General features: G+C 47.5%; 1 protein-coding gene across 1 annotated transcript; it reads right to left on the bottom strand.

Annotated features, from left to right (window-relative positions):
• Positions 1–7,846: 7,846 nt before the first annotated feature.
• TRIM47 (tripartite motif containing 47) lies at positions 7,847–15,200 on the bottom strand. Its single transcript, XM_044004454.1, has 6 exons — positions 14,516–15,200; positions 12,935–13,030; positions 12,105–12,335; positions 11,549–11,747; positions 9,974–10,048; positions 7,847–9,589 (listed from the first exon to the last, which is right to left on the bottom strand). The coding sequence occupies exons 1-6, from the start codon at positions 15,191–15,193 to the stop codon at positions 8,949–8,951; spliced, it is 1,920 nt and encodes a 639-aa protein (XP_043860389.1). The 5' UTR covers positions 15,194–15,200; the 3' UTR covers positions 7,847–8,948.
• Positions 15,201–16,649: the final 1,449 nt, after the last annotated feature.

The raw sequence follows: 16,649 nt of genomic DNA, 5'->3' as shown, positions 1-16,649 counted from the left end.
CCAGAAGACATGACTAGATTTCCTCTGCCAATCCAGTTTATTCAAGAACTTTTTACTCTCTCTCTTTTTTGTGTGTGTGAGGCAATTGGGGTTAAGTGACTTGCCTAGGGTCATACAGCTAGTAATTGTTAAGTGTCCGAGGCTGGATTTGAACTCAGGTCCTCCTGAGTCCAGGGCTGGTGCTCTATCCACTGAGCCACCTAGCTGCCCCTGAACTTTTTACTCTTTTTTTTCTTTTTCCTTTTTTTTTTTTTTTTTGGTGAGGCAATTGGGGTTAAGTGACTTGCCCAGGGTCACACAGCTAGTAAGTGTTAAGTGTCTGAGGCCATATTTGAACTCAGGTCCTCCTGAATCAAGGGCCGGTGCTCTATCCACTGCGCCACCTAGCTGCCCCAACTTTTTACTCTTAATGTAAAGACTTTGATTTGATTGGTTAATTGAGACTTGTTTTCATCTCACTAAGATATTAGGGCATCTTACTTTAATGGAGTAGGGTGTCTTGATTGGTTTGCTCAATCAGTTTCACCCTCATATAAATAAGCAACTAAAGAAATAAAATATCCAAATGTCAACTGCATTGTGCAGCCAGATGGGGAAAGATATCTTGCCTTCTAGCCATACCTCCTTCCAATGGGTTGGATAGAAAACCAGGAGTAGTCAGAAAGGTAAATAGAAAACAATTTTCCAACCTCCAAGGGATGGCAGTGGAGACAAATGGTGCTCTTCACTTAGGGTAAGTATCTCACTGACCATATGCCTGCTTTTTTTATCTCAGTCTGTTCTCATTGGCATTAGTCCCTATCTTGGTTTCATTCTCCATTTTCCTCTCCTTGTGGTCTTCATGTGTCTAGTCCACAGTTGGATGGTCCAAAATGGAATACTGGAAGGCCCCATCCTGATCTTCCATCATTCATCCATGGCAGCCTCTGCTTCTTTCTTGCTCCTCCATGTGGCTTTATTTGTAGAAATTACATCAAGGTCAGAAACCATGGGAACTTGGAAAATTCTAGGTAGCAGATATTTCTACCCCACCGATTCTCTCTCTCTTTTTTTTTTCCTTTTTTCAGGGCAATGGGGGTTAAGTGACTTGCCCAGGGTCACACAGCTAGTACGTGTCAAGTGTCTGAGGCCGGATTTGAACTCAGGTACTCCTGAATCCAGGGCCGGTGCTTTATCCACTGCGCCACCTAGCTGCCCCTACCCCACCAATTCTCAATGGTAATGATTCAATAGGAGGGGCAATTTATGCCAAGACAAGAGTATAATGTTTACAACAACAATAACTTTTATATAGCACTTTACAATTTATAAAACAAAATATGTAAAAATATTTTAAAAGAAATATATCTCAGGGGCAGCCAGGTGGCTCAATGGATAGAGCACTGGCCCTGGATTCAGGAGGACCTGAGTTCAAATTCGGCTTCAGACACTTGACTTACTAGCTGTGTGAACTTGGGCAAGTCACTTAACCCTTACTGCCCCGCAAAAAAAAAGAAAGAAAGATTTCTCCCTCCTCTAAAATGAGGGAAGTGATATTACAGGTCTGTAGTTCTCCAACAGAGGTTATATGTTGGATTGTTTTAACTATATTGATTTATTATATGGGAGGGTTCCATATGGGTCTGAAGAGTTTTGGTAAGTGACAGCATGGATGAAACATATAAATTTTTTCATTTTGTTTTTCAATTAACAAGCATTTTCTTCTCTCTTCCATCTCCAATTTAAAATAAACACAAAACCCTTGAAATAAATATTCATAGCCAAACAAATTTCCATATTGTCCCAAAATGGATGACTCATTCTGCATCTTGAATCTTAAATCACTTCTTCCATTCAGATCTTGGTCAGCTTGCATCTCAAGGAGGCTTAGGTATGTATGAAACACCCCTCTTCCTAGCACATGAAGAAGAATCTGGTGGCCGAAGTGTTTCGACTACTCCCCTACAAGTTGCAGCTCCAGTGACTGTATTTACTGAAAGTACTACTTCTGATACTTCTTTTTTTTTTTTTTTTTAAGTGAGGCAATTGGGGTTAAGTGACTTGCCCAGGGTCACACAGCTAGTAAGTGTCAAGTGTCTGAGCCGGATTTGAACTCAGGTACTCCTGAATCCAGAGCCAGTGCTCTATCCACTGTGCCACCTAGCCGCCCCTGCCCCTTACTTCTGATACTTCTGAGCATGCATCTCAGTCTGTCCCAATGGTGACAACATCTACTGGCAGTTTATCCACAACTGCAGAAACAGGGACAGGTGATGATGGAGATGAAGTGTTTGTGGAGACAGAACCTGAAGGAATTAGTTCAGAAGCCGGCCTAGAGATTGATAGCCAACAGGAGGAAGAGCCTGTTCAGGCATCTGATGAGTCTTATCTTCCTTCTACCAGCCAAGATCCTCCATCCAGCTCTTCTGCAGATACTAGCAGTAGTCAACCTAAGCCTTTCAGATGGGTTAGGCTTCAGCCTCAGATTTTCAGGACAGGAGTCCGGGGTCCTCAGTTTAACCGACAGAGAGGGGTGACCCATGCAATGGGAGGCAGAGGAGTACTAAACAGAGGAAATATTAATTAAAAGCTTTGTAAACTATTGTTGTAGTTGTGAATAAGACTGTCAAATCTGCTACTGTTTTAGTGTAATAATTGCTGAGGTTAAAAGTGCTTTGTACTTAAATTGGTATGCATACATTTCAACATCTTTATTAATAAAATAATTTCCATGTCAAAAAAAAATCACTTCTTAGTCAGGAGGTGGCTGACATAGTTCATTATCAGTTCTCTGGAACTGATTGGTTCTTGCATTCATCAGAATCTTTCAAAGATTTTTTCTGTACAATTTTGCTATTGTATAAATCATGCCTCTCATTGTATTCACTTCACTCTGCATCAGTTCATACAAATCTTTCCAAGTTTATCTGAAACCATCCCTTTCCTCACTTCTTATGGAATAATAGTATTTTATTACAGTGACATATTTGCTCAGGCAGTTCCTGGTTGATGGGCACCCCCTTAGTTTCTAGTTCTTTACCACTTAAAAAATAACTTCTATAAATCTTTTTGTACTTATGGATCTTTTGCCTCTTTCTTCTGATCTCTTTAGTTTATAGGTCTGGTTGTGGTATTGTTGAATCAAAGGGTGTGCATAGTTTAGTGACTTTTGGGGCATAGTTCTAAAATGTTCAGGACCAGTTCACAGCTCATTACTGTGCCAAACTTTTTTTTTTTTAATCAGTCCTTGGACTCCTGCAAAGAAATCATTTCAAGATCCCTCATCCACTGCTTTAAAACTCATATCTCTTGTTGAATGTGAATAAGGTACTATCATCCCCATTTTACAGTTGAGGAAACTGAGGCAGACAGAGGTTAAGTAACTTGTCCAGGATCACACAGGTGAGTGCCAATGGATGAATTTGAACTTGTCTTCCTGATTCCAGGCCCAGCTTGCTATCCACTGTTACCACTTAACTGTCTTACTTCCTAATATAGAAGTTATGGACTCAAAGTATGGATTGAAATACGTTTGGTTTTTTTTGGACATGGCAAAACACATTTTCCAAAACTGAGAATAAATTTTCATAAAAATGCATGTGCCTTCTTTCTCTCTTTTTCCATTCTCTCAATACAGGGAGAAAGTGTGTGAATGTGTGCATGCATAGATTTTCAGTCTTCTCATTTTGCATGTTTATCCTCTGGAATAGAAGTGGTTAAAGTGTCATTTCTGGTACCTGTCACCCCATGTTCCCACGACCCGTTTGGAAATCCAGAAGATCAAAACTATATTCATAATAATACTAAGAAGTTATTTGCCCATTAAAATGCTCCTCCCTTTTCTAACTATATATCTGTCCAAGGTCAACCAAAACACAAACTGCAACAGATTGAATGCAAAATAGACATGAGAATCTAGCTTTCTCAAAAGAGTGTTGGGGTAGGAGGGAAAGAATGTCGACCTGAAAATAAAATAGAATTGACTTTAAAAAAGATAATTTATTGAGCTAGAAGAGGAGGGGAAAAGGTACAGTCAGAATAGAGGAAACTTCCTCCCACTCCTTCTGACCCTCTCCCAAGACCAGTGTGATGGAAGAAAGGCAGGACAGAGGGCAGAGGAATAGTATTTATTTATTTATTCATTCATTCACCTATTTATTTATTTATCTATCTATTTATTTATGGTGGGGCAATGAGAGTTAAGTGACTTGTTAAGAGCCTAGTTAAGAGCCCAGATTTGAACTCAGGTACTCCTGAATCCAGGGCTGGTGCTTTATCCACTGTGTCACCTAGCTGCCCCCAGGAATAGTATTCATGATCTGATTTGTAAGCAGATTCTTTGAAACTTGGAAAGCATTTTTCCTATATAAATATTATAAGATAGTGCATTGTTCCCAAAAACCTTTTTTAAAAAAATATGTAACCAACTTTTGGGGGAGGCTCCTCCAAAAACAGCTTAGGAACCAGCAGATAGAGCTGCCTGTAAGCAAGGAAGTCCCTTTTTCTGGGCTCACTCAGCTCCGAGGGGTTTCAGATTTAACTTTATTGCAAACTACCCAGAGTTCTGGTTTTGACTCTCACCTTGAAGAGGTCTAGTGGAGAGAGGAAAAGCCCAGCAAACAAGACAAATAAAAAGAGAGAGAGAGAGAAAGGAGAAGGGAGGAGAGGAGAGAGGGAAGCAAAGAGGGAAAAAAAGAGACTATGACCTAGTGGACAGATGGAAAAAGATAGTAATGCGGTGCCAGCCCAGTGTGAGCCTGCATTCACTCAACTGTACCATCACAGGCTGAGCTGCTGACATCAAGCATTACCACTCCTGGGGACTGAAGCCTAGGACCAGCGAGAGACTTTCAGGGATGCAGAAAGCTGTGGTGAAGCTGCCTTTTAGCTGGATGGGTTACTCCCTTTCTTTACGGAATCCCTAATGGAGAACTAGCTGGAGGGGGCCCCATCACAGAGCTCCTCACTCCTCAGTCTCATTCCCCACTCACTTGAAACAGCAGCTCAGGGCAGCTGATAAAACTACCTTATCTGCAAGTCATATGGCTTTAAATACTTTCTGTGCGTGTGGCTCTACATAATGGCGATCCGAGCGGTGCCAATTCTGCTCTAAGTGCTAGCAATGATCGTGGGAACTGAGGGAGAACAAAACCCTGGGAGGCCAGCAGATTTACAGTTTGGGGGTTTGTGTCTAAGTGAGCATTGCCAGAGAAAGACCTCTGGCCGGGGATCCAAGCATTAGGAGGAACAATAGTTCATTTGAGGAAGAACCAGATACTTTCTAATACACATGGGCCCAGTAAAGGGAGGCCAGAAACAGGAGGATTGGGAAAGAAACTGACATCTCTTGCCTTTGCCCAGAAAACCCCAGCTGGATTTAAACCGACGCCGAAGGGAAGAGGGGGCGGGAGCCGAGGGAGCGGTGTGTGTGTGAGAAATGGAAATATACGAGCATGCGTTATCGGTCTTGGCTTAGTGGATAACTGACAGCTCGGGCAGCTGAGCTCACCGGCACCCTCTGGTGGTTATATATAAAACTGGAAATAATTAGATTCAACCCCCTCATGAGTCAGTCAAACATTTATTAAGTGCTTATTGTGAGGCAGCTAGATGGCGCAGTGGGTGGAGAGCTGGACATGGAGTCAGGAAGACCTGAGTTCAAATGTGGCCTCAGACATTTACTAGCTGTGTGACCTTGAGCAAGTCACTTAAGCTGTTTGCCTCAGTTTCCTCATCTGTCAAATGAGCTGGAGAAGGAAATGGCAAATCACTCCAGGATCTTTGCCAAGAAAACCCCAAATGGGGTCATGCAGAGTTGGATATGATTGAAATGAGGGAACAACAAAGAGCCCTAGGAATTAGGAGACCTGGGTTCTGACATTAACCAGTCTTGACCTTCTGTTAAGCCTATATAAGCAAAGGTTCCTTCTGCTTTACATCTTATCCTCACTTTTTTTGGGGGGTGGTGGTAATGAGGGTTAAATGACTTGCCCAGGGTCACACAACTAGTATCAAGTGTCTGAGGCTGAATTTGAACTCAAGTCCTCCTGAATCCAGGGCCTGTGCTTTATCCACTGCGCCACCTCGATGTTCCCTTATGCTCACTTATAAAAGTGAGAGGGGTCTCTAGAAAGGAACTCATTCCAGGTATTAATTCAGCTATTTCAGGGGGGGCAAGTGATAGAACCAGGGATCAAATGGGCAGGTTCAAAACTGCAGGTTCTCCTTCCTTTGGAGAAGGTACACTTGAGGACTTTGGGGATGATGCCCCTGCCTGTTTCTGGTGACTCAATATGGAAGGGTACTTTGAGGATGATGAAAACCATCTCCTTATTGGCAGGAAGAGCTGATGATTCAGTGGACTCTTAAGAAGAGGGACTCCACCCCAGTTCTCTTCCTTGGACTCTCTCCATGTGGACAGGAGCTCTCCCAGAGAGAGAGGCCCTTTCCCTCCACACCAGCAGAAATGAGGAATGGCAGAGAATGTAGCTACTAAAGCATATGCCCTACCTAGGCAAACCTGAGCCTGCACATCGAGTTCCTGCTTCTATATTTCTTTGCCTGATCCTAGTTGACTGAATGCCGATCTTGGGATGGATGTGTCCAGGTCTGGAGGAAACCTAGTGAGTGCAAGAGATCTAGAGGTCCTGGTGTCCAGTGGCAGAGGAATTTTCTGCACTAGAGAAGATGACCACTGACAAAGAGAAGCCTAAACTCTGGCTGGCTGGCCGACAGACATGGACTTTGAGAGGACAGTATGAAACCTCAGGGTGAAACACAGCAATGCCTTTAGCTTCTTATTTAAGCTCACCCTCCCAGAAGAATATAACAACAGTTATTCTTTTTTTTTTTTTTTTTGTGAGGCAATTAGGGTTAAATGACTTGCCCAGGATCACACAGCTAGTAAGTGTTAAGTGTCTGAGGCCAAATTTGAACTTAGGTACTCCTGACTCCGGGGCCAGTGCTCTATCCACTGCGCCACCTAGCTGCCCCACAACAGTTATTCTTGACAGTTTAGTCAGCTTAAGTCTTTGACAAGGTGCCTTTTATGTCAAGCATTTTTTTTTCCAGTATAGGAAAAAATATCTGTCCCATGTCTGATTTACATTGTAATTGAATGTCTTTTACTCTCCACCCAGTGTACTGGGAATATAATGAATTAAGCCGTGTGAGAAAGGGGAGCCTAAGCCCTCTTGTTATATAGGCCAACCCCAGTCTCATGGACTGCACGTAAGGATCCAGAGAACATGGGACACTTAGTGGAAAGGGAGTGGGAACAGTGCCCCAGGCCCTTGGCGAAACAGCAGTTTTCATTGTTAAGAATAGGAACATGGAGTTGCCAAGGGAACCATGTTCAGAACCACTGCAGCAAGGAGCAACGGGGCCCCCACCCAAAAAGACAACATCCGGTGACTTAGGCAAGAAGTAAATGGCTGGGAATGCTGTAAGATGAACTATTTTTAGCCTTAAGGGAAGCACCAGGACTTGTATGGCCTTGCTGTAGATCTGCTTTGCATCACTCTGCTATTGTCCTGCCTGACCTCAGTGGTTGGCAGCGTAAAAGGGTCCCAGTGGCTCCCTTTCTCTCTTGCTCCTGCCTGGTGTTGCCAAACCTGCATCCAGACATACCTATGTTATAGGGAAAGGTTGGGGAATGGAGTTAGGAATTCTGGCCACTTTCACATCCTTGGCTCCAAGTAACAGATTCTTCCCTTGGGGAAAAAAAAAAAAGAGTATGAATAGTTCTCCAGGTCTGCAGAAGTCCCAGTTACCTCTGCCAGTGAATCCAGGGCTCTCTGGAAACCAGGGTACGAGAGGTAAAGACAACTACCAAGGCCGTGGACTTCCCTTTATTGTAGATACATGTCGCAACTGATACACAGGTTTTCTTAGGCCTTTCCCTTGGGAAGCTGTGTGTGTGTGTGTGTGTGTGCGCGCCAGTGTGAGAAGCAGTCTCTGTCCCAACTCTTGGGGCATTTTTGCCACAGTAGGGTAGACTTCTCACCCAATTTCAGGACAGCCCAGTCTTCAGAGGCCCATTCCAGCTGTTGAGAATGGTGTCTGTATTTGATTCTGGGCAAGGCTAAGAGAAAGGTTTGGAATTATGCTACAGCAACAGGGATGAAAATAGCTGGTGGGAACCCAACCTTTCCAAAGCAAATACTCTGAGTGCCCAAAATGGATTTCTGTGGTCAGGACCCAGGGGGAAGGAGGTAGGGAGGTTACCTCTGGCTGCCTCTGCCTAGAATCGCAGCTGAAGAGAACAGAGGCAGGTGGGATGGCAGAGAAATTTCCCCTCTCTTTTCCAGGTCCCTGAAGGGATGTTTTAGGGCTGTAGCTCTCTATCTCTGTCCTGCTCTAAGGGCAGGCTCACCAGACAGTGCTCAGCTCTGTCCCCCTCCCTCTTCCTTCCTCCCAAACACAGTGTGGTGTTGGTTGTGTTAATCACAATTCCAATGGGGGAGGCAGACAGTAACAGCAACAAAGACAAGAGCTTGTGGGAGCCAGGAATATTGTTGTAGGGAGAGAAGAGCAAAAGCAGAAAGTAATTTGACAAGGAAAGTTTGGTCTCTCAAGGTCAGTTCTGGCTTAGGCTGAAGACTCCCACTGTGATAAGGGATGAGGGTAGACAAAGTCACTTTGGAGAGTTAGATAAGGCTTAGCAGGCTGGCTAATCCCTTCTAGGCCCTGGCTCTGCCTGGCAGGAACTATGTCTAATAGCCACACAGTTGTATGATGCTAGCCACTTAATGTCCCAAGGGAGACTGTCAGTGGAGGTGGGGAGAGAAGAGAGGGAGGGTAAGGACAGGGGCTCTCTCAGAACTTGCCTCCAGGGATGGGGATGGGGATGGGAATGGGTATAGGTTGTATTAAATATAACGCTGGCAATTTTCCTGGGGTATCACCAGGGAGTGCTCAGAGCATCCTCCTGGGAATGAAAGGAGGAGGGAAGTCCCTCCTTCCCAGCATCACCTCCTCTTTAGTACAGAGATACATGATTTCTTCAGGGGCCCAATCTGCAGGTGGGCATCCACACTCTCCAGAAAGAAAGCTGGCTTGAGCCTGTGGGTGAACAGGTTGGGAAAGTGACTGTCCAGCCTGCTTTGGAAGGAGGTCAAGGGGGAAGGAGGGGATCCACCTCGGCGGGGCTTGGAGGCCCGCAGCCTCTGTAAGAGGCTCACTTTCCCATCCTTCACAGCATAGAAAGCCAGTGCCCGGTCAGCATATTCCAGGCAGACCCCCACGGTGGGGCAGAAGGAGTGAGGAAGGGTTGCCTCTAGCCCATAGAACCAAACGGAAAAGTTTCGGCCATTCCACTGCAGGCAGCAAGAGTAAGCATTTCGGCCTAGCCGGCCTCGGTCATAGGGCTCTCGGGGAGAGAAGTCCTCAGCCATGACGCCCACGCTGACCCATCCCTCGATGATCTCCACCTCCCAGTAGTATGTGCCTCGGTCCAGACTGCCCTCTCCCAACACTTGCTCACAGTGGGTGAAGCGCATGGGAGACTCGGGGTAGCTGATGGGGCACAGCACCCTCTTCACGCCCTTTGTTCCAAACAGCTGCAGGAATTTGTCTGCTGTGTCACTGTCCAGGTCCACAATGAAGGCGACTGGAGACAGAGACAGAGGCAGAGATAAAGAGAGGGAGAGAGCACAGAACCAGACTGGGGTTCCCCTCTGCCAGTATAGCAGCAATCAATTCTCCCTTCCTCCCCGCCCCCCCCCCCAAAACATGAGGAATACAGGTTATCTTGACCCAACTCCCTAAACCCCTTATAGTGGGCAGAGATCTACTCAAGACAAGAAACCCTCTGAATCAGTAGCAGGACCCTGGCTTGGGCCTGCTCCAGGGCCCCAGAGCTAGTCTTTCTACTGTCTAAGTGATGCCACAGGTTTCCACCAGGGGGCGTGCTGCTGGACCAGCCCCAGGGAGCATGGCAGATGACTCATGGGTAGTGAAGGCCCCAGGGGCCTGGGACCAGGCGTACACTTACACTTAAGAAAGTAGTCTCTTGATTCCTCACACTCCAGTCCATTGGTACTGTCAGGATCTTGAGATTCTGCATCAGCTACAGGAAGAGGAATATAAAGGGTTTGGTCCAAGGCTATGCAGAGGATGGTAAGAGGAAGTGGCTAAGGAGACAGTCCCTAAAATACTATTTTGGTCAACCCTGACTAGCCAACCAGAATGCAGAGTGGTTACATTTCATGCTCAATAACTTTCGGCAAGCGGTTAACCAGCAGCTGGCTGATCTGCTGGTTGATTGTTCTGTCTGACTGACTGACACACAGCAAAGCAGAAAGAACAGGATTATTAATGAAATACTCTCCCTAGACTGGGTTGGATAGATTGCTCCCCTCCTGAGCCACTTCTAGAGGTATCTGTTTGCTATCTATTTTTTTTTTGTGAGGCAATTGGGGTTAAGTGACTTGCCCAGGGTCACACAGCTAGTAAGTGTTAAGTGTCTGAGGCCGGATTTGAACTCAGGTATTCATGACTCCAAGGCCGGTGCTCTATCCACTGCACCATCTAGCTGCCCCTCTGTTTGCTATCTAGAAGGAAGGAGGAAAGAGGGAGGAAGGAGCCTGTGCTGCTACAAGAAAGAACATAAAGAATATTGGATTTGGAGTGAGAGCACCTGAGTTCAAATCCTGATTCTGCTGCTTACTACCTATGTGACCCTAGGTCAGTCACTTCTACTTCTCAGGACCTCAGTTTATTCATCTGAAAAATGAAAGGGTTGGACTAAGGTAGATAGGTAACGCAGTAATCAGAAAGCCAGACTTGGAGTTATGAAGACCCGAGTTCAAATCCTTCCTAGTTGTGTTTCCCTGGGCAAGTCATTTAACCTCTCTCAGCTTGGCTTTCCCATCTTTCCCTCACAGGGTTGTTATGTGGATCAAATGGGATAACATTATATAAAACACTCTGCAAAGTTTAGAGTGCTATATAAATGCTAGATTATTTATTATTAATTATTATTATGATGATCAGTAATATATCCTATAATAAATCCTATAATCCTATAAGCCTACGAGCCGTGTCAGTTTACATCAGCAACCGTGCTCCTGCTGCCAAGACCAGTGCCTGGCATGGCTATACCAAATGACGAGGCAGAAGCTGGGGGAGTAGGGCTAGGCAGGGGTGGGTTATGACATCCTGTCCCATTTACAAATGAAATCCCAGCTTCTGTTTTAGCTCTCTGCTTCCAGTTACCGCTCTTTCCATCTTCTTAGCCCAAAGCCTCAGACTGTCTCTGAGAGGCTAGGACAATCCTTTCTTGTTACTGAAGAAGAGTTCTAAGGGATTAAATTTCCTTTAAGTGGTCCCTGTTGTTACCCCATCCAGTCCCTCCCTTTGGGGCTGGTCCCCATTCCATCATTAGCCAGGGATAAAATTCCAAGTGTAGCCCATAGCACTGGCCCCACCCTGTACCAGGAAGAGTTTCCAGCTTCAGCTCCTGGGTGGGCACCCAGGACTGGAGGGGAGGGCATGAGGGCAGAAGAGAAGAGGTGAGTCACCTGGGGCACAGAAGAATAATGAGTCACCTTGGGGGAAAGACACCCACCTTCCAAACCTAGTTTCTGTGAGTTGTCTGTATCCCTTCCCATCCCCTGTAGAAACTCCCACTGGTTAGCACAGGCCAAAGTCAGGAGGTCTCTAAGAGCTTTCACGGCTTGGGATGACTTGGTAAAACTCAGTTCTTTTGGGGGGCCTGGCCCGGGGCCACCCCCCTCCTCCAGTGCCAACTTCAGTGCCAGAAGCTCCTATACCAGGGTAGAATGCCAGTTTCAGTGGTTGACACTGCTTGCCACAACCCCTCCCTTGCCCAATCTTCCCACAACTAAGATGGATCTGTCTTTACCAAGAAACTGGGTACAGCCCAGAATGCCAGGTCACTGGGTACAGTTTCCAGGGGCACTTAGTTTTAGAGCTTGCTCATTCCTGATTTTTGCTCTTCAGGTTACCCAGATTCCTTCCTTGGTCTCTTCACCCTTTCCACCCAGAATGGTAACAGTAACTGGAAATCACTCCACAGTTCCCTGTACTTAAGACACCACTCCCTCCAGGTCCTGATTCCTCTTCCCAGGTCTGTTCCTTCTTCCGGACCTGCCCCTCCTCACCTGGAGAAAACTGATGGAGTCAATTTCAGGACCCTGACTCAAGTTCTGTCGTGCTGAGCTCAACCGGGCTCTCTGCTCCTCTTGTTGTCTCAGCTCGCCCTGGGCCCGACTTAGCATGGTGGCTTCCCCTTCTGCAATGAAGCCCATCACTTCAGACTGGAAGCCCTGGAGGGTACCTATAGCCTCAGTGAACAGTTGGCTCACCTTTTCCCGCTCGGTCAGTGCTGCACTCTGTACAAGGGGAGAGAAGGGAAGGGAGAAGAGGACAAGTCACTTAATCCTGATTCCTTAAAAAAAAAAAAATTAGAGCTGGTCCCAAAATGCAATGAGTTCTACCATGACTTAATGTTAGCACTGAAGGTGTAACTGAGCTTAGAGAGCCACTCAGGGGACATGGACAGAAGGAATACATATTTCTGGTAGGGGATTGGAATAGATCATTTCCAGTGTCTCTTCCAACTCTGAGTTGGTGACTAAGATTATTTTTTGCTTTCTGACTATGCATAGACTGGAACAACCCATAATTCCACATAAAATAAAAGAGTTAAGCAACTCACATAGAAAGGCACCAATTGTGCAACTCTACCCCGGATCAGAGCTAGGGGGGAGAGCATGTACCTGGGGGAAAGTCTATGCTATTTGTACTTGGGAAGGGAGAAAGGAAACTGCATAGTTAGTGCCTTGGCACCACAGAGATCTACCTAGTTTGCTTGGTGAATCCCACACTGGACGCTGTCAATGTCCAATAAAGGAGAAAAGGGATAGTGGTAACCAAGCCCCACCTCCTTCTCTCTAGAAACTGAATGTCCCGAGGGACTTAGGAATCTTACCTTGATGAGGGCCACTGTACGTCTAGACTGTGCAATGCTAGCACCCAGTTCATCCAAGCGGTCCTCTGCAGCGCTCAGGACCTGGGGACTCTCAGCCTGAGGAAGAGAGCATCCATCTCTGAACCCAATGAGCTAACACAGACTTGGTCTTCCAGTGGGGCCCAGGTGAAGGTGTCTATAGATAGGTGGGGGGGGAGGGTAATTATGGAGGTAATCCAGTCCTGCTTCCCCTTCAAATAATATATTAACAAGTTCATTTGTTACAGCCAGAGGAGAACAACCAGGAGGGTTGACTCAATGAAGAAATGGATGATGTTTAGTCTGGAGAAGAGAAAACTGGAGAGTCCTCAAATATTTTCTGTATCTGCAGAGATGTCATGAGGACACAGGAAATTCTTAGACTTGTTTCTCAAGTACAAAAATGAAAACTAATAGACGGGAGGCTGATTTAGGCTCATCATTAAAACAAACAAACAAAAACAACTTTCTAACAATGAGAGATCCTGAAGAGGAAAGGCTGCCCTAGGTTAGTGAGACTAAAAAAGGGTAGTGAATGTTTGTTTTCTTTCAAGCCACACTAGGTATCTATGGGGAAGTTGTCACATTGTAGTTACCCGTTGGGTTAAATCACTGCTGATGTCTCTCCCGACTAGGGCTCAGTCCAGAGGAGTAGTAAAAAGCATTCAGCTGTCAGTCTGTCGGCTTCCCCTCAGCCTGTTGGCTGCTCACCAATCAGTGATGGGTAAGGGGGCAAGTATGAGGCAAGAGACCCAGTCTCATTTAAACTTCATCTGAAGGTAGGAGGGGAAGAACAGATTGGGGCAGCACCGGCCAAGTTGTCTTGAGGGGGAGGTTTACTATCCAACGAGCTTGGTATCGGCAAACGGGATTCTAGGCAAAACCCTTGGGTAGCATGAGTCACTCCCTCCAGGCTGGAGGTGGTGGGAGCTCCAGGGAGGAGACGGAAAATCCCGAGGCCAGAGGCGCCAAGACTGGGACTGAAGCCAAAGGAAACGGTCGGGATGGGGGGCGGGGAGAAGAGAGTGGAGAGAGGCGCTTTGAGAGGGAAGAAGGGAATGGGCGGGGTTGTCCACATGCTCCCGCCAAGAGCCCCAGGGACAGCTGGACAGAGAGGATCTGTGAGCCTGGCATTGCCAGCTAGCCACACCCCATTCCCCCAACCCTGCTGACTCTGAAAAGCAGGAGCAAATCAGATCAACTCAACCTCCAGGTTCTGGGACAGGAAGGGAATCGGGAGCCTGGGCTGGATAACGGCCCTCCAGCCCTGTCTGTGGGAGCTGGCTCAAAGATGTGAAGGGAGAAGAAAGCTGGAAGCAAGAGCAAGACCCTCCCCCTCCGCCCAGCCTTTCCCACCAGGTTGCAATAGGGATCCAGGTGCCCTCTCCTACTCCTGGATTTCCTGAGACCCCAACTTCCCTCTTGGAGTTCTGCCAAGCTTCCGTTAGTTTTTCCTGTGCCACCCGGCCAAAAAGCGCTAAGCTCCCTGTGGAACTTCACTTTCCCCACTCTGAGCTCTCAGGCCCGCTCCCTCCCAGGGAGTTAAGCCCCCTAGACCTCTACCTCTTGGAGAGCCCTCTCTTGCTCCAGGGAAAGTAGCTCATGGCCTTGATGTTCCTGGGCCGCACAGGCGTCGCTCACGCAAACTCTCTCAGTTCGGCAGTAGCGCTCCAGGGGCCGCAGGTGTCGCGCACACAGGCTTTCCTCCAGCCGGCGCAAGGGAGGTACCAGGCGGTGGCCGCGCAAGGCTGGGCTGCGCTCGTGGGGCCTCAGGTGGGCAGTACAGAAAGAGGCCAGACATGAGAGGCAGGAGCGTGCCGCAGGAAGGGCCGCGCCTTCGGGGCACGCGTCACATCGCACTGGCTCCTCGCCCTCCGGCCACGACTCTGGGGCGCAAGGCGCGGACGGCTCCAGGACCGGGGCTTGATTTGGAGTCGGGGCCGGGGCCGGGGCCGGGGCCGGGGCCGGGGCAGGAGCAGGGGTCTGGCTGGGACCAGACTGGCGCAGCTGCAGCAGTTCGCACAGCGTGTGATTCTTGCGCAGCTGCAGCCCGTCGGGGAAGGGCTCCTGGCACAGTGGACAGCGAGCAGTGGCTCCGGATCCCCCGGGTCCCCCGGGCCCTCGGTGAGGCCAGAGCGCTTCCAGGCAGGCGAGGCAGAAGTTATGACCGCAGGGCAGCGTCACGGGCTCCCGGAGTGGCTCTAGGCAGATGGGACAGCTGAAGGGACCGCTCACGTCCATCACTTCCCAAGGGCTCCGCCTGCACTGCTCCAGCCCAGGAGCGAACAGAGCGCCGTAGCTCAGCGGCACCGCCCCGCTGGGCTTCGGCCCAAGGGTTCGGCCCCCTCCCGCCCCCACAGCCTGCTCGGACCGCCCCCCCCCTTCCCCCAGGCACGCCTTCAGACTCTGCAGCCCATAGCTCTGAGCCTAGCCCCTGGAGGGGACCCTGCCTTCACTAGCTGAACCTTCCCAGCTCTGTTTCATGTAGAACCAAGAAGTACCTGACTTGGCATTCCCTTTGGAAGATAGACCCTCAGCTGATGGGATGGGCTTCGAAGAAACACCGATTACGGATTATTGAGGTTGTAGAGGAGAAGCCCTAATGGGCATGTCTAAGGGCATCTCCCTATTCTGAAGTTACCCCATCCAGGAACCCCTAGGCTTATTATTTTCCTCATCAGGGCACTTCCTCCAGCCTATTATTAAAATTCCTGAGTTGCTGACTCTGAAGACAAAAATTTTTTACATCCTTCCCTTTCCCAGGGGAGGTGAATCTTTGTTTAGACCTTCTCCTTTTTCCCATCTGCGCTACAGGTAACGAATCCTTTCTAGTAGCTCCCCACTTAGCCAATCAATACTCCCACTTCCCTTGCCTGTTTTTCCCTAGGTTCTTCTGCTGTTGCACTTGCTTTAATGTTTTCTTACTCTGGTGACCTACCTACATCTCTCTCTCCGCTCCCCCAATTAAAACATCCCTCTTCTTTCTTATGGGCTGAAGAAAAGAAGGACAAAAAAAAATAATTGCTAAGTTTATGGTTTACCTCCTTAGTCTCATACTTAATGGGGAACTGGTGGCCTTCTTGGATCTAAATTAGGGAGCTGACCTCAGCTGTCTGTGAGGGAAAACCCCAGGAAGGGAGGGATCAGTGCACGTGACTGTACATAACTCTCCCGAACTTGTCTTCCCTTCCTGTGGGCCCCAGCCCCAGCCTGCTCTTTCTGTTAACTTTGGCTTTGGACAGTTGTTGCCCTACTGTCCCCTTCACCCACTCTGTTCATCAATTTTTTTCTGTGATCCCAAGCTGGGTATCCGTTGCCACTGTCAGAACTGCCCCACTGGGACATTGTGATGACCCTTTCTGCCCCCTTTGGAACATAGTATGACTTGGCCAAATCCCCGTTTTTTCATCCCAGATATTGATGCCAAGAAAAGGAAATAGGAATTGAATATCCAGTATATGTATGGTGCAGGCCATTTATAATTACAGTGAAACTTCAGATCATGATGCTGCAAACTCCAATTCTATGGGCATTTTTTGTCCTTTTAGCTTTTCAGTAAAATTTTCTTTGAAAAATCCCATCCCTTAAAGGCCTCATTTCTAAATTATATAGGGAACTAAATCAAATTTATAAGAATACAAGTCATTCCCCAACTGAGAAATGGTCAAAGGATATGAACAGGCAGTTTTCAGATGAA

Source organism: Dromiciops gliroides, chromosome 4, assembly GCF_019393635.1.
Source record: "Dromiciops gliroides isolate mDroGli1 chromosome 4, mDroGli1.pri, whole genome shotgun sequence".
Taxonomy (NCBI): Eukaryota; Metazoa; Chordata; class Mammalia; order Microbiotheria; family Microbiotheriidae; genus Dromiciops; species Dromiciops gliroides.
This window is presented reverse-complemented; position numbering and strand designations above follow the sequence as displayed.

Coding starts and splice junctions, on each gene's coding strand:
- TRIM47 (XM_044004454.1), bottom strand. CDS start 15,193: ATGGACGTGAGCGGTCCCTTCAGCTGTCCCATCTGCCTAGAGCCACTC. Junction 13,031..14,515: donor AAGAGAGGGCTCTCCAAGAG/GTAGAGGTCTAG, acceptor TCTCTTCCTCAG/GCTGAGAGTCCCCAGGTCCT. Junction 10,049..11,548: donor ACAGAAACTAGGTTTGGAAG/GTGGGTGTCTTT, acceptor CTCTTCCTGTAG/CTGATGCAGAATCTCAAGAT.